Genomic DNA, 24,153 nt, shown 5'->3' with positions numbered 1-24,153 from the left:
CATAGCCCGTGCTACTTGGAACTTGTTCCGAGTAGCTGAATCTATAACAACAACCAGAATGTATTGCTTTGCCTAAAAGACAATTCACACCACCATGAGAAGTTTGTAACGTAGATGTAGTAATTATTCCCTTACAAAAGAAAGAAAAAGTATTTATGCGAAAGGAGAGCTGAGGGCAACATATGATTGTACAATTAGAAAATTACCTACAGAAAACACTGTACATGTATATTGTGATGGGTCAGTAGCTAGGGATGGGAAGGCAGGATGTGGAGTCTTGATCAGGGAGTACACTGACATCGACACTGTAGATACTGTTATTGGACGCCTCTTAACTGGCAATGTCTCTTCAACGCAGGCTGAACTCCAAGGTGTATTAGTAGGATATAATTCCTCCCGCCCGTTTCTCTATCAGTATTCTCTTTGTTACTGCTAATGAAACACCCGTATCAATTTCTACCACTGGTTTTCTACAGGTCCCCTACTGTCAATAAAGAAGCAGGCATTCGACTTGAGAATGGTCCAGGACGGACCGAAACGTCGTCGTCCCTTCAATTTCTAGTGTGTGGTCTGGTCAACAAGCAGGCATTTTTACCACATTTGACTACAGGAAGTAGTCAAACGTGATAAGTTGGTACTTGTCTTCCCGAATGACTAAATGGTATTAATAATTTTTGCTTAATTACACACTTAACAAAAAATGCAAAAATTAGGTATACTTAAAACAATTAAATAAAAAGTGAAAATCATGCATGAAGCACTGAATATACAACCGCTAATAATATTAATAATCTTTCGAGGGTTAAAGAAAGATGGTATCTGGCAGCCAGACTATTATGAGGTGAAGGAGGCTTCCTGTGTACACTTACTGCGTCATTACCAGCCTAATGTGGAGGACCTCCGACAGAAATTTTTACCTCTTTTTACAAAATACTCTGTTTATACAGTGTAATTAATGCACAGTGAGTGACAACACCCTTGTGACTACCTCAAGTTCCTCTACGGTCGTGTTAGGTAAGACGATACGATAATATATTTCATATCTAATACTGATTATGTCTACGTGGGAAACCATCTCGCGATGCCAATAAAACAACCATTAGCAAGTTTGTGCTTCTGTGTATGAGATTGATTGATTGATGAAGATTAAGCCACCCGAAAGGTGGCACGGGCATGAATAGCCCGTAAGTGGTGACCGTTTTGAGCCATTACCAGTATCAAGAGCTGATACTGGAGATCTGTGGAGGTGCGACTGCACCCTGCGTGACGGGAGATGTCTCCCGTGTGTGTATGAGAGCAGTGCCCGGTGTTTTAAGTCTACATATGATGGTCAGAGCTGAGAGAAGACTGAAAGCCGCGGTATTGTTCAGTACATTTAAAGTGAGATAATAAGCAATGCGTTAGGCGAAGCCTCAACCAGCTGCGACGTCGCGTCCGTCACATTTCCGGTTGATAAGTATACAGCCCGCCCTCAGAGCACTACCATGACGACCACATCCTACTCAATCCACCTGGATAGTTTTCTAAATATCTGTGAGGGTGTGAAAGCATATTACGGTTCCCGTAATTGTGTACATTCAAACTAGCAAATGATGAAAACCCTTTCTTTACAGAATTTGCTGTTCTGTAAACGGAATTCTCTGGTACACTGAAAAAGTTTTCGATTTCTGGGGTCCCTCGATTGTTTCAAGCGCGGGTTGGACAAGTATATGAGTGGGATTGGGTGGTTATAAATGGGAGCTGCCTCGTATGGGCCAATAGGCCTTCTGCAGTTGCCTTTGTTCTTATGTTCTTATTTCCATATTTCACATTATCGCCAATAATACATTGTAGTAACACAACCAAACGTAATGAAATCTAACGTTAACCTAAAGTAACCTTAACCTAACCTAACCATGGATAGAAAGTAGATAATAGCACAAATTATGTACTTGTTAACATAAGAACATAAGAACAAAGGCAACTGCAGAAGGCCTGTTGGCCCATACGAGGCAGCTCTTATTTATAACCACCCAATCCCACTCATATACATTAAATTTAATTAAACCTCACTTCGTTGGAAGACAGAAGAGTTTGATTGTTTTTAGTTTTAGAGTCGACTTGATCGACTTGAGAATGGTCCAGGACGGACCGAAACGTCGTCGTCTCTTCAATTTCTAGTGTGTGGTCTAGTCATTGATGATTGATTGATGAAGATTAAGCCACCCAAGAGGTGGCACGGGCATGAATAGCCCGTAAGTGGTGGCCCTTTCGAGCCATTACCAGTATCAAAAGATGATACTGGAGATCTGTGGAGGCGCAACTGCACCTTGCGTGACGGGAGATGTCTCCCGGACCAAGTGGTGACCAAATGGTGACTGGCACATACACCAGATTGATTGATTGATAAAGATTAAGCCACCCAAAAGGTGGCACGGGCATGAATAGCCCGTAAGTGGTGGCCCTTTTGAGCCATTACCAGTATCAAGAGCTGATACTGGAGATCTGTGGAGGTGCGACTGCACCCTGCGTGACGGGAGATGTCTCCCTTGTGAATGTGTTAAGATGAAGATGAAGCCACCCAAAAGGTGGCACGGGCATGAATAGCTGGTAAGTGGTGGCCCTTTTGAGCCATTACCAGTATCAATAGATGATACTGGATGGTAAATGAGTACAGTATGGCATTATCTAGATCAGTGGTCTTCAACCTTTTTCAATGTCGTCCTCCCAATGGGAGGCGGTCGGCCGAGCGGACAGCACGCTGGACTTGTGATCCTGTGGTCCTGGGTTCTATCCCAGGCGCCGGCGAAAAACAATGGGCAGAGTTTCTTTCACCCTATGCCCCTGTTACCTAGCAGTAAAATAGGTACCTGGGTGTTAGTCAGCTGTCACGGGCTGCTTCCTGGGGGTGGAGGCCTGGTCGAGGACCGGGCCGCAGGGACACTAAAGCCCCAAAATCATCTCAAGATAACCCCTAGTGGTGATTAAGTAGAAGCTGTCCACCCCCACCCCGAAAAAGTCTCATTAAAAATCTCATGTTTTTAATATTTAAAATCTATGTTTCATATCTTATTTCTATGATTATGTAAACAGAAAAAAAGTTTCTCTTATTTTTTTATTTAACTTTACATATTCATCCATATATTTACACACCTCATCTCAAACTAAGAGGCTCAAAATACACCAGATAACATTAAGCCTGGCATTTAGACCCATTTTCCTTCACTAAAGTAAAATTGCAGACAATGTTTGCTACATTTAGTACACTATCAATAAATAAAACAAATATCCTTTAAAAGAAAAATCAGTGGCTTGGCTGCTGTTGCACTTTGTCTGCTATTAGGTTGAATCGAGGTGTCAGACGATTTTTCAAGTGCAACTCGCATGAGAGGATCCAAGTTCAGGATTGGCTTTCCTTTTCTTTGTCTTCACTAAAACTAAACTAGAGAACCGATTGATTGATTGATAAAGATTAAGCCACCCAAAAGGTGGCACGGGCATGAATAGCCCGTAAGTGGTGGCCCTTTTGAGCCATTACCAGTATCAAGAGCTTATACTGGAGATCTGTGGAGGTGCGACTGCACCCTGCGTGACGGGAGATGTCTCCCGTGTGCTAGAGAACCCTTGCTCACACAAATATGATGTTGGCATCTGTACAACTCTGGCTATTGTCTGCTCAGCTAGATCCTTGTACTCTGGAAGATCAAGCAGGTAACCCAGACATCCATGGGATGGCTAAATGTCTTTAAAACTGCTTTTTGTGAATAATCTTAGAAGCTCCATAAGAGCACCACAATGATGAGTTCCTTCATCTGTGAAGGGATTAAGCATCCACATGCTGGAGGTCAGCTGGGCCTTCTCACTGTCTGGGAAATAGAAGTCAAGGTTTTCTTACATTAAAGATATCTGATAACTAAGTGTTACATATGTACCTCCAGTGTGTGCTTTGTTGCCTGCATACCATGTTCCCAGCCACATTCTCTCTTAAATGAGTCAAATTCGTTCGCCTGGCGTTCCGCGAGCGCTATGTCATGGGTTCGTATCCTGGCCGGGGAGGATTTACTGGGCGCAATTCCTTAACTGTAGCCTCTGTTTAACGCAACAGTAAAATGTGTACTTGGATGAAAAAACGATTCTTCGCGGCGGGGATCGTATTCCAGGGACCTGCCCGAAACGCTACGCGTACTAGTGGCTGTACAAGAATGTAACAACTCTTGTATATATCTCAAAAAAAAAAATAATAATAATAATTCAAAATCAGAAAAGCACCTCTTTTCTACATTGCTTTTCCATGTTTTCACCTTCAGTTTAAATGCATTTATTTTCCCTATACTTGTAAAAATATCCCCACCACTGCCTTGCTGACTGATGTTTAGCTTGTTCAGATGATCGAAGACTGACGCCATGTAAGACAATTTTGCCAGCCAGAGCACAGCCTGACATTTTAACTGTCATGGGGTTGGCTTCCTCAGTAAAGAAAACAGAGCTGCTCTCTCAATGTAAACACTCTTATTAAGAACCTCACCCCGAGATAGCCAACGTACTTCAGTATGCAGGAGGAGTTTTGTGAAATTAGCTTCCATATCCTTACACAACTCAGGAATCATTCTATACTTTTTTGCATGTGTACAGATATGATGAACCATTTTGACAACATCATCAAGTTGAAGCTCAAATACTAGAAGTTGAAGGGACGACGACGTTTCGGTCCGTCCTGGACCATTCTCAAGTCGATTGTGTCACAATCACAATCGACTTGAGAATGGTCCATGACGGACCGAAACGTCGTCGTCCCTTCAACTTCTAGTGTGTGGTCTGGTCAACATACTTCAGCCACGTTATTGTGACTCATCGCCTGCATATACCCGCCAAACACACACCGAAACTACGACGTTGGTACAACGTTCGAACAAGTTTTAACTCCACCTAACCAGTTATAACAACCAATATAACAAGTTGTAACAACGTTCTAATACGTCATAAACACGTTAAGCCAAGATGTAACAACTTTATTACAAGTTTTAATAAGCGGAAAATAGAGACAGTTTCGGTTTGTGTTTCCAGGGATAGAAGCTCAAAGTCACTTTTCTCCTTAGCATTTCTAGTGTCATTCAGTTGCGTTGCCACACTAACGCTTCCCTGTGAATCACGCAGTGAATTGCGGCACAAAATGGTAAGACCGCTTCGATTTTCTTCACAACGCCATTGATTGCACCGACCACAGCCTTTGCACCATCAGTAGTAACAGACTTGCATTTTGACCAGTCAATGCCCTCTTCATTAATGAAATAATGAAGTTTCTGAAAAATGTTGTGTGCTGTTGGTTCTACGCCTAGTTGGAGGTCCAGCTGTTGTTTTTACGCCTAGTTGGAGGTCCAGCTGTTGTTTCTACACCCAGTTGGAGGTCCAGCTGTTGTTTTTACGCCTAGTTGGAGGTCCAGCTGTTGTTTCTACGCCCAGTTGGAGGTCCAGCTGTTGTCTCTACGCCCAGTTGGAGGTCCAGCTGTTGTTTCTACGCCCAGTTGGAGGTCCAGCTGTTGTTTCTACGCCTAGTTGGAGGTCCAGCTGTTGTTTCTACGCCCAGTTGGAGGTCCAGCTGTTGTTTCTACGCCCAGTTGGAGGTCCAGCTGTTGTTTCTACGCCCAGTTGGAGGTCCAGCTGTTGTTTCTACGCCCAGTTGGAGGTCCAGCTGTTGTCTCTACGCCCAGCTGAATGCCAAACGAAGCGGCTTGACGCCATTTTTTAACAAGCTGTTCCTTCAGGTCATCTGCTAACATCACACACCAATGACTTACTGTAGAATCAGACAACGGAATCTGCTTCACTTTCTTCACTGCATCTTTCTCTCCATGTATTAGGTCAGCTGCTACTTCAAGACAAGGCAGTACAACATTTTCAAGTTCAGCGAATGACTTCTTTTCTGAAGAACGATGTGTGTGTCATCTTAAGAGAAGCAAGAATAAGTGCTTTCATGTCAGAGGGCTTAACTTGACTTTTAAAGGTCGACTGTTGCTTCAAGTATGCTTCCAAAGTTGCCTCCAAAAATTGTTTTTTAATTTGTTTTGGTGTTCAGGATGCTTCGTCTTTAAATGCCGTGCAAGTTTTGAAGGAACAACATTTTCATTACTGTTCGTGGCATTACAAAAGAAGCGCTCGCCTGGTGGGAAGGGATTTGAAGCCTCATGTACTGGGCGGAAGAATCCAAATACAGTCAAACCGTCTCCGTGGTGTAGTGGTAAGACACTCGCCTGGCGTTCCGCGAGCGCTATGTCATGGGTTCGTATCCTGGCCGGGGAGGATTTACTGGGCGCAAATCCTTAACTGTAGCCTCTGTTTAACGCAACAGTAAAATGTGTACTTGGATGAAAAAACGATTCTTCGCGGCAGGGGATCGTATTCCAGGGACCATAGGATTAAGGACTTGCCCGAAACGCTACGCGTACTAGTGGCTGTACAAGAATGTAACAACTCTTGTATATATCTCAAAAAAAAAAAAAAATACAATGTGCTCATCATTCCACCGTTTTTGTCGCTTATTATGTAATGAAGATGCATCCTTTTTGGAAACCTCATTTTCCTTTGTGAAGTCCTGTGATGCAGCTCCATCTTGATTTGAAACATCATCTTTTCTTATTGCATCAACTGCTGCACCAACTGTTGTTGTTGTTGTTTCAGATTTAGCTACTCAGAACGAAGTGTCCATGTAGCACAGGCTATAGTGAGCCCGTAAACTGCCCCAACTGCAACAGGTTTATATTATACAGACACGTGCAGGTGTCTGTATATGTATCCACCCAGGGTGAATACACGGGAGACATCTCCCGTCACGCAGGGTACAGTCGCACCTCCACAGATCTCCAGTATCATCTATTGATACTGGAAATGGCTCAAAAGGGCCACCACTTATGAGCTATTCATGCCCAAGCCACCTTTTGGGTGGCTTAATCTTCTCTCTCAGGATGAATAGCACTGATCTAGATTATAGCCTGCTTAGCTAAATGAACTAGCTTATCAAGACTGTAACTTGCTTAGCTAAATGAACGTTGGGGTTCAGTCCCTGATGCCATTATTTGTCTCTGTAACCCTTTCCAGTACCGTTGACAGGATGGGTACAAGGTGCATAATAAATGAGTTAAACCGACTCATGTTATGGTGTTGATTAGGCTCTGGGGGTCCCGTCAGACAAGACACACTAGTACTGGGTTTGGGACTTATTCTTCAGGAGACTTCAGGTGGGTCGCTCAGTACTCACAGTCCAAGGGTCAGATTCACGAAAGCACTTACGAACCTGTACATCTTTTCACAATCTTTGGCGGCTTTGTTTACAATAATTAAACAGTTAATGAGCTCCGAAGCACCAGGAGGCTGTTTATAACAATAACAACAGTTGATTGGCAAGTTTTCATGCTTGTAAACTGTTTAATAAATGTAACCAAAGCCGTCAAAGATTGAGGAAAGATGTACATGTACATGTATATGTACTCATATACATGTCCAACCCATGCTTGAAACAATCGAAGGACCCCATCTCCACCATGTTACGCAGCAATTGGTTCCACAAATCAACTACCCTGTTACTGAACCAGTATTTACCCAAGTCTTTCCTAAATCTAAACTTATCCAATTTATACCCATTGTTTTGTGTTCTGTCTTGTGTTGATACTTTTAATACCCTATTAAGATGGTATTACATGTACACGCTCGCAAGTGCTTTCATGAATCTGGCCCCAGGAGAGTCGGGATTGTGGACGCGTCTGCTGACTTTGTGTTGAGGTGTCTGCCTGCCTTCTGGGTCTATGGTAAGATTCCCGAATTTACTTACAGGCGATGCTAGAAGTGGCTTCTAGCAGGTCTAAGATGGACAATGTCCTCATCGCATATAGTTCCTCTTCCCAGACTCCCGCGTCTTGTGTCATATAGATTGATTGATTGATGAAGATTAAGCCACCCAAAAGGTGGCACGGGTATGAATAGCCCGTAAGTGGTGGCCCTTTTGAGCCATTACCAGTATCATTAGCTGATACTGGAGATCTGTGGAGGTGCGACTGCACCCTGCGTGACGGGAGATGTCTCCCTGACCAAATGGTTTGTCATATAGCTAACTAACTCTTGACACATGATTCTTTAAATATGTCTCTCATCACTTTGGCAACTTTTTGAGTGTCTGAAGGTCGAAGAGAATTTATACAATGAGAGATGAAAGGAATTCTAAGAAAAAATGTGTCAAATAATTATAAAAATGATGAGTACGGAGATCCAAATTCGTGTAAGAATATTGACTGTATAAATTCTCTTATTAACTTTAGCGACATAACTTTTAGTTTTCTTAATTTCTTGTTTTACGTTAAAACTAAAGATTGAGGTTGGTAGATTAATATATCAAATGTTCGTTTCAGACGTTGTTGGTCTTGGAACACCAACTCTGAAGAAGGGCCAGATGGAGGAGGTTGTGTTTTGCCAAATGTGTTCACAGTTGTACCAGAAGGGCGCCCGTGACCCACTGCTCCTGCCCTGCGGCCACGACTTCTGCCGAGGCTGCGTCACCGCCAGCACCCAGCGCGACAACATACGATGCCCAACTTGCAAGAAACGCCACAAGTTATTTCATACGGAAGATATGCCAGTTGTCCAGAAAGTTCTGAAGTTATCGTTGGACTTCAAACAGAAGCTGGTAATTAGGTTGCTATCTTCTTGAGGTTATCTTGAGATGATTTCGGGGCTTTAGTGTCCCCGCGGCCCGGTCCTCGACCAGGCTTCCACCCCCAGGAAGCAGCCCGTGACAGCTGACTAACACCCAGGTACCTATTTTACTGCTAGGTAACAGGGGCATAGGGTGAAAGAAACTCTGCCCATTGTTTCTCGCCGGCGCCTGGGATCGAACCCAGGACCACAGCATCACAAGCCCAGCGTGCTGTCCGCTCGGCCGACCGGCTCCCTTAAAAACAGTTAAAATTCCTGCACGAGAATATTCACAATGAATTGATTAGAAATAAGAAAAATAAATGCAGTTGAAATTTTAATAGTTACTCCATACGCACTCACCCACTCCCACTAACTCCTTGATACTTCATTAAGATTTACTTATGCATTGGTAGAAATAGTAATAATAATATTTTTAACTATTTACGGCAATTGCTCAACAGATGTATCAGGAAATCCATATAATCAAACCCCGTGGGGCATTTTTTGTCCACTATTTAATGTCATATAATATTTGAGTAAAGAGTTAAATATAAATATGAATAAATATGTTTATTCAGGTAAGGTACATACATACAAGTGATGTTACATTAATGGATTGATATATAGATAGAGCTAGTACATACAATGCCTAAAGCCACTATTACGCAATAAGTTTCGGGGAAAATTCAAAAAATTCATTAATTCAAAATAAACTTAGGAAAGTGGGCTGTAAAACTTCTACATCAAGTGGAGTATTTCCCCTACACATCTTTTGGGGGTAAATTCTAGAATGTTAATCTACTAATAACATAGATATAATATTTCATATATAAATCAGAAATAATTGTAACATGGATTAGTATGCTAACTACTAAATTCAACATTTTGGAAGCTTAGCCGCCAAAGATGAGTGGAAAACCCATACGACAGCTCTACAACTCCTATAATTTTGTCAATGCCTGTTATCTCAGGCGACTGAGATAACGTGATTTCATAGGGTGATTTCACAGGGTGAAGTACGCTTCCCTTGTGGCTAGCTCCAAGCTGAAATACCAATATCAAGTAATTTCTACTTAAGAGTATATATTCGCATACATACTCATGAAATTAGGGCTGGTAGAATATAATAATAGGACTCCGGAGCTTATTTTGATGTTCATGGGTCCTGACGACAAGTCACTCTACATAATATATAAATTAAGGCCACAACTATATACATCGGGTTACTTAGCCTTGCCGGACGCGGTGTCCGGAATAAGATGAAGCTCTTGAATCAGTCTGAGGTCCGATAATGTTCAGATGATCCAATAATAAGACGATAATAATGACTAGCTTCAGGACACTCTTCTAATATGGCTTCTCTCTGCCAAGTCTCTCTAGCAAGTGCCCTGCGCGCCACCTAGCGCCGGATGGGGGAAACTTGGTATATAGTTCATAATATTTTATTTGGATTTCCTAATTGATGGAGACTTTGTCGACGTTATTTTACGTGCCAATAACATACTTTAGGTAACAACAGACTGTTTCTCGCTGTGTATATCATTAGACCTAAATGACGTTAGATGAGGTACCTATATTCGAAGGTGAATTTTAGTTCATTACTTTGTTTACTGGATCAGCTGATTATAGCCGCAGAAAACTTGTTCCAATAAACAGTAATATAATTTGCTAAATTAAACTAAATCAATCGCCAATTTATATTCCTTAATAAATTCGGCAAGGTTAGACTGGGTTTAATTCGATTTATGTATATATGTAATTTATTCTCGTGAGAGGCGGGTGTCTGACGTTATTAAATAACCATATTTAATAAATCAATAGAGTCAGGCAGAGTGCCAGAGTCATGGAAGGTAGCTAATGTGGTACCAATTTTTAAGAAAGGAGATAGATCACTTGCGTCAAACTATCGGCCAATTAGCCTAACGTCTATTGTGGGAAACTTACTTGAATCGATAATTGTAAATACAATTCGTCTTCATCTTGAAAAACATAAATTAATAAATGAGTCGCAACATGGTTTTACAAATGGCCGTTCATGTTTAACAAATTTGCTAACTTTTTATTCCAGCATAGTTGAGGCAGTTGATAGTGGTAAGGATTGTGATGTTGTGTACCTTGACTTTAGCAAAGCTTTTGATACAGTGCCACATGAAAGACTAATTAAAAAAATAGAAGCTCATGGTATTGGGGGTGCTATATTAAGTTGCATTAGGGCATGGCTATTCCAAAGGAAACAGAGAGTTAGTTGACTAGACCACACACTAGAATTTGAAGGGACGACGACGTTTCGACGTTTCGGAAACGTCGTCGTCCCTTCAAATTCTAGTGTGTGGTCTAGTCAACATACTTCAGCCACGTTATTGTGACTCATCGCCTGCAGAGAGTTAGTATAAATGGGGTTAAGTCAGAGTGGGATAATGTTGTTAGTGGAGTACCTCAAGGCTCTGTCCTGGGACCTCTGTTGTTTATAATATATATAAATGATTTAGATTCAGGTTTGAGTAGCAAAATCTGCAAATTTGCAGATGATACAAAAATCGGTAGGGAAATTAACACGAAAGAAGACTCGCTATCACTTCAAGTTGATCTAAATAGGGTTTTAAAATGGTCAAAAGACTGGCAGATGCAGTTTAATGCTAATAAATGTAAAGTTCTGAGGCTAGGTAATGATGATAGTTACAAGATACGAGCTAGATGGTGTTGAGATTGCGAAGTCGGATTGCGAAAGGGATCTGGGAGTTATGATTAGTAAGAATTTAAAACCAAAGGATCACTGCATGAATGTTCGTAATAAGGCGAATAGGACACTGGGATTTATTAATCGAAGCGTTAGTAACAAGACACCTGGTGTGGTTCTATATCTTGCTCTGGTTAGGCCCCATTTAGATTATGCAGTCCAGTTTTGGTCGCCGTACTATAGAATGGATATAAATTCACTTGAACGTGTCCAGCGTAGGATAACTAAGTTAATTCCCCAAATTAGAAATCTTTCATATGAAGAAAGATTAACAAAGCTTAAGTTGCATTCACTGGAAAGGCGAAGAGTTAGGGGTGACATGATAGAGGTTTACAAGTGGGTGAATGGACATAACAAAGGGGATATTAATAGGGTATTAAAAGTATCAACACAAGACAGAACACGAAACAATGGGTATAAATTGGATAAGTTTAGATTTAGGAAAGACTTGGGTAAATACTGGTTCAGTAACAGGGTTGTTGATTTGTGGAACCAATTACCGCGTAACGTGGTGGAGGTGGGGTCCCTCGATTGTTTCAAGCGCGGGTTGGACATGTATATGAGTGGGATTGGGTGGTTATAGATAGGAGCTGCCTCGTATGGGCCAATAGGCCTTCTGCAGTTACCTTTGTTCTTATGTTCAATACCGGAGACGATTTTAGTAAGAATTGGCTGCACTATAGGGGGCCTCGTAGCCTGGTGGATAGCGCGCAGGACTCGTAATTTTGTGGCGCGGGTTCGATTCCCACACGAGGCAGAAACAAATGGGCAAAGTTTCTTTCACCCTGAATGCCCCTGTTACCTAGCAGTAAATAGGTACCTGGGAGTTAGTCAGCTGTCACGGGCTGCTTCCTGGGGGTGGAGGCCTGGTTGAGGACCGGGCCGCGGGGACACTAAAGCCCCGAAATCATCTCAAGATAACCTCAAGATACTAGGCTACTTATTAGTAATGTTAGTAAATGTGAATTCCTAGTACAATAAATTTATATTATCGCACGAGGGGTTAATATTTGGGTGTCGGAAATTTCCGACAAACCGTAATGTGCAATAATTAAATTACTACTAACGTATTTGGAACGAATGATCATAAGAAATGTTAATCATTATAATTGTACCAACAGTATGGTGTCTGCAGCGAGCATGGGGATCAACTGAAGTCATCCTGGTGTTCGGAATGCAATGTTGCTGTATGTCCATCATGCGCCAACATCCAGCTTCATAATGGCCATGAAATCCAGTTGACGGAGGATTATATAAAGCATAAGAAAGCTGAACTGAGCCAAAACATTACCGAGACTGATAACAAGTTAAAGATAACTAGATACCTAAACGGCAGAATTTTAGATTACATCGCTCAGTATGAGCACCAACAGTACATTATTTCCATTGAGAAAATACAGCAGCTTAAAAAAGCTATTGCAAAAGCCTATCGTATTGATTGCCTAACTAATTTTGAAATAGAGTTAAACAATATGAAAGATCTACTCCATACAGAAGTTGAACTCAATCAATTCATACACTTCCGTAACGAAGCATCTGAAAAGGTAAAAGAATCAGAAAAAGACATGTTTGATGCATTAAAAAGCCAGCAACACAATAACGTGCAAGATGGAATAAAACTAGTCGACATTCCAAAGGCTAAACTGGTCTTTGAAGATAACAGACTCCTGGTATACTCATTCATCCCAACATTTGATAGCTTCAATGAGGTAAATATGACAACATACTGGAATATATATATATATATATATATATATATATATATATATATATATATATATATATATATATATATATATATATATATATATATATATATGTCGTACCTAGTAGCCAGAACTCACTTCTCAGCCTACTATTCAAGGCCCGATTTGCCTAATAAGCCAAGTTTTCCTGAATTAATATATTTACTATAATTTTTTTCTTATGAAATGATAAAGCAACCCTTTTCTCTATGTATGAGGTCAATTTTTTTTATTGGAGTTAAAATTAACGTAGATATATGACCGAACCTAACCAACCCTACCTAACCTAACCTAACCTATATTTATAGGTAAGGTTAGGTTAGGTAGCCAAAAAAAGCTAGGTTAGGTTAGGTTAGGTAGGTTAGGTAGACGAAAAAACATTAATTCATGAAAACTTGGCTTATTAGGCAAATCGGGCCTTGAATAGTAGGCTGAGAAGTGCGTTCTGGCTATTAGGTACGACATATATATATATATATATATATATATATATATATATATATATATATATATATATATATATATATATGCAGAATAACCACATGTGAAAAATAGAAAATGCTTAACGCGTTTTCGGCAAATTCGCCTTCATCAGAGCAAAGTAGAATCAAGTAGCATTCTACTTTGCTCTGATGAAGGCGAATTAGCCGAAAACGCGTTAAGCATTTTCTATTTTTCACATGTGGTTATTCTGCATACTTGGATCAGTGTTTTTGTGATCATTGTTACATATATATATATATATATATATATATATATATATATATATATATATATATATATATATATATATATATATATATATATATATATATATGTCGTACCTAGTAGCCAGAATGCACTTTTCAGCCTACTATGCAAGGCCTGATTTGCCTAATAAGCCAAGTTTTCTTGAATTAATATATTTTCTCTAATTTTTTTCTTATGAAATGATAAAGCTACCCATTTCATTATGTATGAGGTCAATTTTTTTTTATTGGAGTTAAAATTAACGTAGATATATGACCAAACCTAACCAACCCTACCTAACCTAACCTAACCTATCTTTATAGGTTAGGTTCGGTTAGGTAGCAGAAAAAGTTAGGTTAGGTTAGGTTAGGTAGGTTAGGTAGTCGAAAAAACATTAATTCATGAAAACTTGGCTTATTAGGCAAATCAGGCCATGAATAGTAGGCTGAGAAGTGCGTTCTGGCTACTAGGTTCGACATATATATATATATATATATAACTGAAAACTCACACCCCAGAAGTGACTCGAACCCATACTCCCACAACTGGTATGTACAGGGACGCCTTAATCCGCTTGACCATCACGACCGGACATAAGGAAGTGATAGCCGAGGCTATATGAACCACTTCCCCGCCGGCACTCGGATGGTAATCTTGGGCATAGCATTTTATCAAATCACCTCATTCTTTGGGGCACACGTGAGGAACACAAATGCAAACAAGCCTGAATGGTCCCCAGGACTATATACAACTGAAAACTCACACCCCAGAAGTGACTCGAACCCATACTCCCACAACTGGTATGTACAGGGACGCCTTAATCCGCTTGACCATCACGACCGGACATAAGGAAGTGATAGCCGAGGCTATATGAACCACTTCCCCGCCGGCACTCGGATGGTAATCTTGGGCATAGCATTTTATCAAATCACCTCATTCTTTGGGGCACACGTGAGGAACACAAATGCAAACAAGCCTGAATGGTCCCCAGGACTATATACAACTGAAAACTCACACCCCAGAAGTGACTCGAACCCATACTCCCACAACTGGTATGTACAGGGACGCCTTAATCCGCTTGACCATCACGACCGGACATAAGGAAGTGATAGCCGAGGCTATATGAACCACTTCCCCGCCGGCACTCGGATGGTAATCTTGGGCATAGCATTTTATCAAATCACCTCATTCTTTGGGGCACACGTGAGGAACACAAATGCAAACAAGCCTGAATGGTCCCCAGGACTATATACAACTGAAAACTCACACCCCAGAAGTGACTCGAACCCATACTCCCACAACTGGTATGTACAGGGACGCCTTAATCCGCTTGACCATCACGACCGGACATAAGGAAGTGATAGCCGAGGCTATATGAACCACTTCCCCGCCGGCACTCGGATGGTAATCTTGGGCATAGCATTTTATCAAATCACCTCATTCTTTGGGGCACACGTGAGGAACACAAATGCAAACAAGCCTGAATGGTCCCCAGGACTATATACAACTGAAAACTCACACCCCAGAAGTGACTGGGGTGTGAGTTTTCAGTTGTATATAGTCCTGGGGACCATTCAGGCTTGTTTGCATATATATATATATATATATATATATATATATATATATATATATATATATATATATATATATATATATATATATATATATATATATATATATATATATATTAGTATATTTTGGTAGCAGTCTTTCTTGTAAACATATGTTGTTAAATATGACCGAAAAAGTAAGATTATTAATTCTAACACGAATTTTCCCAATATTTTTTGTTTCTTTTTACTGTCGATGGTAACTGAAAACTCAATTCTCCAAAATTCATTTATATTTCTAGTCTGACGCGACGCTTGAACGCGTTTCGTAATAACGTATTACTTTTTCAAAGACTTTAGTTTACACACACGCACAACTGTAACCTGCAAACACTTAACAGAGTTTCACTAATTCTAACGCTAAACAGCTTGTCTTATATACTCGCATTTGGGTGAGGTGATATGTTGAAACAGTTTTGGATGAGGTGAACAAACTTTTGACCAACACAAGACAGAACACGGTTCAATGGGTATAAATTGGATAAGTGAGGGAAGAATGGAAGTAACTGCAAAGGGCCTATTGGCCCATACTTCCTCTTGATGCTTCTATATTGGTACGGAGTCTTGAAGTGGGTAGAATATAGTTGTGCATTAATTGGCTGTTGATTGCTGGTGTTGACTTTTTGATGTGTAGTGCCTCGCAGATGTCAAGCTGCCTGCTATCGCTGTATCTATCGATGATTTCTGTGTTGTTTGTTAAGACTTCTCTGGTGATGGTCTGGTTGTGGGAAGAGATTATATGTTCCTTAATGGAGCTCTGTTGCTTATGCATTGTTAATAGCCTGGAAAGAGATGTTGTTGTCTTGCCTATATACTGAGTTCTTTGGGGCTTACAGTCCCCAAGTGGGCATTTGAAGGCATAGACGACGTTGGTCTCTTTTAAGGCATTCTGCTTTGTGTCTGGAGAGTTTTTCATAAGTATATATATATATATATATATATATATATATATATATGTATATATATATATATATATATATAAATATATATATATATATATATATATATATATATATATATATATATATATATATATATATATATATATATATATATATATATATATCAATCAACAGCCAATTAATGCACAACTATATTCTACCCACCTCAAGACTCCGCTCCAATATAGAAGCATCAAGAAATATGGACCAATAGGCTTTCTACATACACTTCTATTCAATACCCATTGTTTCGTGTTCTGTCTTGTGTTGATGAAATTAATACCCTATTAATGCCACCTCTTGTTCTGTCTTGTGTTGATGAAATTAATACCCTATTAATGCCACCTCACCCCATCCACCTCACTAAAATGTATATATATATATATATATATATATATATATATATATATATATATATATATATATATATATATATATATATATATATATATATATATATATATATATGTCGTACCTAGTAGCCAGAATGCACTTCTCAGCCTACTATGCAAGGCCCCGATTTGTCTAATAAGCCAAGTTTTCATGAAATAATTGTTTTTCGACAACCTAACCTACCTAACCTAACCTAACCTAACCTAATTTTTTCGGCTACCTAACCTAACCTAACCTATAAAGATAGGTTAGGTTAGGTTAGGTAGGGTTGGTTAGGTTCGGTCATATATCTACGTTAATTTTAACTGCAATAAAAAAAATTTGACCTCATACATAATGAAATGGGTAGCTTTATCATTTCATAAGAAAAAAATAGAGAAAATATATTAATTCATGAAAACTTGGCTTATTAGGCAAATTGGGCCTTGCATAGTAGGCTGAGAAGTGAGTCCTGGCTACTAGGTACGATATATATATATATATATATATATATATATATATATATATATATATATATATATATATATATGTCGTACCTAATAGCCAGAACGCACTTCTCAGCCTACTATGCAAGGCCCGATTTGCCTAATAAGCCAAGTTTTCCTGAATTAATATATTTTTTCTAATTTTTTTCTTATGAAATGATAAAGCTACCCATTTCATTATGTATGAGGTCAATTTTTTTTTATTGGAGTTAAAATTAACGTAGATATATGACCGAACCTAACCAACCCTACCTAACCTAACCTAACCTATCTCTATCGGTTAGGTTAGGTTAGGTAGCAGAAAAAGTTAGGTTAGGTTAGGTTAGGTAGGTTAGGTAGTCTAAAAAACATTAATTCATGAAAACTTGGCTTATTAGGCAAATTGGGCCATGCATAGTTGGCTGAGAAGTGCGTTCTGGCTATTAGGTACGACATATATATATATATATATATATATATATATATATATATATATATATATATATATATATATGTCGTACCTAGTAGCCAGAACGCACTTCTCAGCCTAATTAGCAAAGCCCGATTTGCCTAATAAGCCAAGTTTTCATGAATTAATTGTTTTTCGACTACCTAACCTACCTAACCTAACCTAACCTAACTTTTTCGGCTACCAAACCTAACCTAACCCATAAAGATAGGTTAGGTTAGGTTAGGTAGGGTTGGTTAAGTTCGGTCATATATCTACGTTAATTTTAACTCCAATAAAAAAAAATGACCTCATACATAATGAAATGGGTAGTTTTATCAGATCATAAGAAAAAAATTAGAGAAAATATATTAATTCAGGAAAACTTGGCTTATTAGGCAAATCGGGCCTTGAATAGTAGGCCTAGAAGTGCGTTCTGGCTACTAGGTACGACATATATATATATATATATATATATATATATATGTCGTACCTAGTAGCCAGAACTCACTTTTTGGCCTACTATTCAAGGCCCGATTTGCCTAATAAGCCAAGTTTTCCTGAATTAATATATTTTTTCTAATTTTTTTCTTATGAAATGATAAAGCTACCCATTTCATTATGTATGAGGTCAATTTTTTTTTTATTGGAGTTAAAATTAACGTAGATATATGACCGAACCTAACCAACCCTACCTAACCTAACCTAACCTATCTTTATAGGTTAGGTTTGGTTAGGTAGCCGAAAAAGTTAGGTTAGGTTAGGTTAGGTAGGTTAGGTAGTCGAAAAACAATTAATTCATGAAAACTTGGCTTATTAGGCAAATCGGGCCTTGAATAGTAGACCAAAAAGTGAGTTCTGGCTACTAGGTACGACATATATATATATATATATATATATATATATGTCGTACCTAGTAGCCAGAACTCACTTCTCAGCCTACTATGCGAGGCCCGATTTGCCTACTAAGCCAAGTTTTACTGAATTAATATATTTTCTCTAATTTTTTTCTTATGAAATGATAAAGCTACCCATTTCATTGTGTATGAGGTCAATTTTTTTTTATTGGAGTTAAAATTAACGTAGATATATGACCGAACCTAACCAACCCTACCTAACCTAACCTAACCTATCTTTATAGGTTAGGTTAGGTTAGGTAGCCGAAAACGTTAGGTTAGGTTAGGTTAGGTAGGTTAGGTTGTCGAAAAAACATTAATTCATGAAAACTAGGCTTATTAGGCAAATCGGGCCTTGCATAGTAGGCTGAGAAGTGAGTTCTGGCTACTAGGTACGACATATATATATATATATATATATATATATATATATATATATATATATATATATATATATATATGTGTGTGTGTGTGTGTGTGTGTGTGTGTGTGTGTGTGTGTGTGTGTGTGTGTGTGTACTCACCTAGTTGTGTTTGCGGGGGTTGAGCTCTGGCTCTTTGGTCCCGCCTCTCAACCGTCAATCAACAGGTGTACAGATTCCTGAGCCTATCGGGCTCTATCATACCTACATTTGAAACTGTGTATGGAGTCAGCCTCCACCACATCACCCCCTAATGCATTCCATTTGTCAACCACTCTGACACTAAAAAAGTTCTTTCTAATATATCTGTGGCTCATTTGGGCACTCAGTTTCCACCTGTGTCCCCTTGTGCGTGTTCCCCTTGTGTTAAATAGACTGTCTTTATCTACCCTATCAATTCCCTTCAGAATCTTGAATGTGGTGATCATGTCCCCCCTAACTCTTCTGTCTTCCAGCGAAGTGAGGTTTAATTCCCGTAGTCTCTCCTCGGAGCTCATACCTCTCAGCTCGGGTACTAGTCTGGTGGCAAACCTTTGAACCTTTTCCAGTTTAGTCTTATCCTTGACTAGATATGGACTCCATGCTGGGTGTGTGTGTGTGTGTGTGTGTGTGTGTGTGTGTGTGTGTGTGTGTGTGTGTGTGTGTGTGTGTGTGTGTGTGTGTGTGTGTGTGTGTGTGTGTGTGTGTGTGAAAACCAATGAGGTGACAGCTACGATAATTGACCAATGGCTGAACATAAAACAACAACAGCCAAGCTTCTCATACTCTATTCCAATTCAAAATAACATTTGTTCAGAATGCTGAACTTCTGGTCACTGAAGTGTCCTTGTCAATCAACGTACAACAATCATCGTAGCATTGTTGTACGGCCCATGTCATGCTCTGTACGATGACAGCAAACATGACCTCGGCCTCCAGGGCCTCGTAGCCTGGTGGATAGCGCGCAGGACTCGTAATTCTGTGGCGCGGGTTCGATTCCCGCACGAGGCAGAAACAAATGGGCAAAGTTTCTTTCACCCTGAATGCCCCTGTTACCTAGCAGTAAATAGGTACCTGGGTGTTAGTCAGCTGTCACGGGCTGCTTCCTGGGGGTGGAGGCCTGGTCAAGGACCGGGCCGCGGGGACACCAAAGCCCCGAAATCAACTCAAGATAACCTCAAGATGACGATCCTAGCTGCAAAATCAAGTAGTTAAGGACTGTGCACATGAGTGTACAAGGCAACAAAATCCACTCCATTGTTGCTATCGTGCACAATCGTTTGCACTCTAGGCAATGTGAATTCATAAACAATCCCAATTACCTTTGCCTGCTATCTGGTAATAAGGTCCAGATAGCGTGTCATCAAGTTCTGACCTTATTTGCTCTCTCAACACCTTAACTTGCCTTTTTCTTAAGATAAATATATTCCTAAAATGTAGTAAATGTTGTAAATTGTGGACTTAGCAAACACTTTCTGGAAGAACAACTTTCAGCGGGATGTAGCACTAAACTGCTGTAGGTGTAGCATTTTATTATTAAAAATAAAGGATTACATTTTCAAAGCAAGTATCGCCTATCAATTTAGCAGTGACAACTGTTTCACCAGCCTGTTATGACTCTTCCTTTTTACAGATGACAACTGAGGTGTTCCTGGAGCTGAGTGTTAGTCGCCGATGTCTGGGTCGTGTCTATATCAAGCTGTGCAATGACAAGGATATGGCAGAGTTGTTCCTGTCTAAGTGCCTCGGCACTCTAAGTGCATCCTTTCCTTGGACCTCCTTAAGTATGTTAAGTAATTCCAGCAAAAGCATCCAATGCCTTGCCTTTTCACATCAAATTAAGCGAAGCGTGCCTGATTGGTACAAAGCCTCAAACGAAGGACAGAATATGGGCACAGACACAGAATCTAAAATTGAAGGCACAGTGGCGGTACTTGAAACAGAATCTAAAGTATACCAATTCTGTATACTCATTAAATGTGCAAGCAAGGTTCGCAGAGAGTCCTTCGGCAGGGTGTCCTCAGGGTTGAAGGTGGTCCTGGATGCCATTCGCCAAGACCCCAAGTCCCTGATCACCATCACTAACTGTGGTCTCGTTGTTGACGACTTCAGTGCCCAAGGCCTCTAACCTGTTTATGGCCTGTTTATGATAACCAAGGCCTGTTTATGATAACCTGTATCATAAACCTCCCTCCGTCACCTCTCAGTGACCTCGTGATCCCTGATAACTGTTAAGAATCAGTAAGCCTTGATACTGACATTTATCGTGATAAACATTAACATTACTTATTTCACTCAATCAGTTATGTGGAGGTCGATATTACATCCTATTGTTTTCCTGAGTATTTTGTTTTGTTGACTGTAGTATGCTGGCATGTGCCTGTAGGGTATATTTCTTTGGTGATTATGTGGGTTTATTCATGTGAGTAGTCAGTTTTCATCTCGTGGGGGGAATACCCATATAAGAACATATTTACACCAGCACTGACGCACAGGAGACATCTCCCGTCACGCAGGGTGCAGTCGCACCTCCACAGATCTCCAGTATCATCTATTAATACTGGTAATGGCTCAAAAGGGGCACCACTTACGGGCTATTCATGCCCGTGCCACCTCTTGGGTGGCTTAATCTTCATCAATCAATCAATCAGCACTGATGCATGCATTGTACCCAGGTTAGCATCATGATTCACCCCTGTTATTATATTTTGATTATTGTATGTAAATTTTTGTATTTACACCTTATTAGAGATAAATGTATTTAATATTGTTTGTAAGTATTACTCCCAGCTAACAGAGTATCTGAGAGTATACATGTGGGTCTTTGTTTGGTAACTTGTAGATGCTACGCCGGGTCGGCGTATTAGGTAGCCAGTAGCGTGGGTAGAGCTGCCTGGAGTGGACCTATAGTTATGAGATAAGTCTTTGGAGCCTGTTTTTTTTTTGTTCAATTAACATACCTAATTATCTGGCTAGACCATTATTTGCATACACATCTATTCATGTATAGATTAATCAAGTGATCAGTGATTATTAGGTGTTATTTCACCTTATTATTGTCATTTAAATATTTCTGGAGATACCTAGTACTTGAGTTTCATTTTTATTGTTTGTTCTTTGTTATCCCTTCATGAAGTATACTGATGTGTTTGTGAAGCAATCGTTTTAATTCATCCCAAGACAATTGATATTGGCAAGGCAGCATTTACTAATTATTTACGACTGCAAGGCACATGAATCTCATCCATATGCATAAGGGTTATAACAATGACCTTTCACATCGCCATAGTCAGTGGTGCTTAACTTGGTGTGTCTCCTGAGTGTGTGTGGGGGGGGGGGGGATGAGGGGAAGCAAGAGGTCCTCTATGGGGATCCACCTCAGTGAGTGGGTCCTTGATGTGGTGAGAAGGCTCTCGTGTGCTGGTCGTGGGTGGGTGTGGGTGGCAGAAAAGGAGCCACCGACACCCACCACTAATGAACCCACCCACCACTAATGAACCCACCCACCACTAATGAACCCACCCACCACTAATGAACCCACCCACCACTCAAGTGAAATACACACCCTTGTATTTACGGCGCCTGGAGACCTACTCATTCTCCATTGTTCCTTTATCTGGTTGTTTGAGCTACCCTACGTTCTCTATCCCACCTTCCTCAGGCCCAAAAGTGTTCGCCTTATAAACCCAACACCTCCACCAGCCCTCCTCGCTACCCGGCGCCCAAAAGACGTGAGACCGCGGGTGATTCTCTCGTGTCACTGAATGCCGTTTTCGCGTCGCTTCTTTATCTCTTCGCTCTTCTTTGTCGACTATGAGCCACTTCGACTCTCGGATCAGTTGTCCTCCTCAGTCCTCTCCTGTCTTCTGGCCCTCCTCGGCATGTGACTGTCCGGACTGATATCCGCCGTCTAAACAACCGTTCTCGCGCGTCGTCCGCTCTTTCATTCTCCCTCTCCGCCTGAGGAGACAGTAGATTAATTGATTGATTGATGAAGATTAAGCCACCCAAGAGGTGGCACGGGCATGAATAGCCCGTAAGTGGTACAATTTTTTTTCTCAGTATTCTGAGTTTGCATTTAACCATCAAGCTGTTATCGCGGGGGAGGATACTGCTTCACAGTCTTTATGAGGGTGTCCAGCTGCTGAACACTAGACAGTAGCTGTCTCACAGGACTTTAACGCTTCTGCACCTGTCTCTTGGAAACGTAGGCCTGGTTCCTGTCTTCCTCCCTGACAGGTAAGGAGGCATTAGTCGTCCTCCCAACTCCTCCTGTCTCGGCAGCAGAGACGGTCCCAGAGCTGCTCTCTAGGTTCCGAACGATGTTCCATTTCTTCTCCTTTTTAAAATCGTGCACCTCCTTATAGAATGTCCCGATTTTCAGGATGTTGCTCTGTCTTGCTTTCCTAATGTCCCTAGGGGTCATTTTCCGCTCGATAATTCACTTGGTGAATCAGATACCTTGGCATCGGTCGCGCTCGCTTGCCTCGGTCGCTTTGTGTGTTTTGGTTCTTGTATTGGCATCTTGAATGGTGTTTAGCGCCTTTTAGATATCCGGCGACACAGAATGAGTCAAACAGTCTTCCCAGCTTGGCTCCTTATTTTGATAATTATGTACTAACTCTGGGAGGGTGCGAGAGGTCCTCTGAGTGGGGGTGCAAAACATGCCAGTTTTTAGTACTGAAGTAATTGTGGCTAAAATTATAACCACAGATTAAGAACAGACACCTGAGAATAACTTATGTACCCCTGTCTTATCATAGCTGAATATATATATATTAATATGAAATGCATGAGCAGGAACATATATTTTGAGAACCAAAGGGGTTAACGAACATATATGTTGAGAACCAAAGGGGTTAATGAACATATATGTTGAGAACCAAAGGGGTTAATGAACATATATGTTGAGAACCAAAGGGGTTAATGAACATATTTGTTGAGAACCAAAGGGGTTAATGAACATATATGTTGAGAACCAAAGGGGTTAATGAACATATTTGTTGAGAACCAAAGGGGTTAATGAACATATTTGTTGAGAACCAAAGGGGTTAATGAACATATATATTGAGAACCAAAGGGGTTAATGAACATATATGTTGAGAACCAAAGGGGTTAATGAACATAAA

The 24,153-nt window shown here is 40.3% G+C and overlaps 1 protein-coding gene across 1 annotated transcript; it reads left to right on the top strand.

Annotated features, from left to right (window-relative positions):
• Positions 1-833: 833 nt before the first annotated feature.
• Positions 834-22,180, top strand: LOC123768092 (nuclear factor 7, ovary). The gene is made up of 4 exons (XM_045758387.2): positions 834-1,014; positions 8,376-8,650; positions 12,520-13,107; positions 20,658-22,180. The coding sequence occupies exons 2-4, from the start codon at positions 8,417-8,419 to the stop codon at positions 21,150-21,152; spliced, it is 1,317 nt and encodes a 438-aa protein (XP_045614343.2). The 5' UTR covers positions 834-1,014; positions 8,376-8,416; the 3' UTR covers positions 21,153-22,180.
• Positions 22,181-24,153: the final 1,973 nt, after the last annotated feature.

This window comes from Procambarus clarkii, chromosome 59, assembly GCF_040958095.1.
Source record: "Procambarus clarkii isolate CNS0578487 chromosome 59, FALCON_Pclarkii_2.0, whole genome shotgun sequence".
In the NCBI taxonomy this organism is placed as follows: domain Eukaryota; kingdom Metazoa; phylum Arthropoda; class Malacostraca; order Decapoda; family Cambaridae; genus Procambarus; species Procambarus clarkii.
This window is presented reverse-complemented; position numbering and strand designations above follow the sequence as displayed.

Bases quoted from the DNA above. Each gene is read 5' to 3' on its own strand.
- LOC123768092 (XM_045758387.2), top strand. From the start codon at position 8,417: ATGGAGGAGGTTGTGTTTTGCCAAATGTGTTCACAGTTGTACCAGAAG. The intron at 8,651-12,519 runs GTAATTAGGTTG...TTGTACCAACAG, and splicing joins TGGACTTCAAACAGAAGCTG to TATGGTGTCTGCAGCGAGCA. The intron at 13,108-20,657 runs GTAAATATGACA...TCCTTTTTACAG, and splicing joins CATTTGATAGCTTCAATGAG to ATGACAACTGAGGTGTTCCT.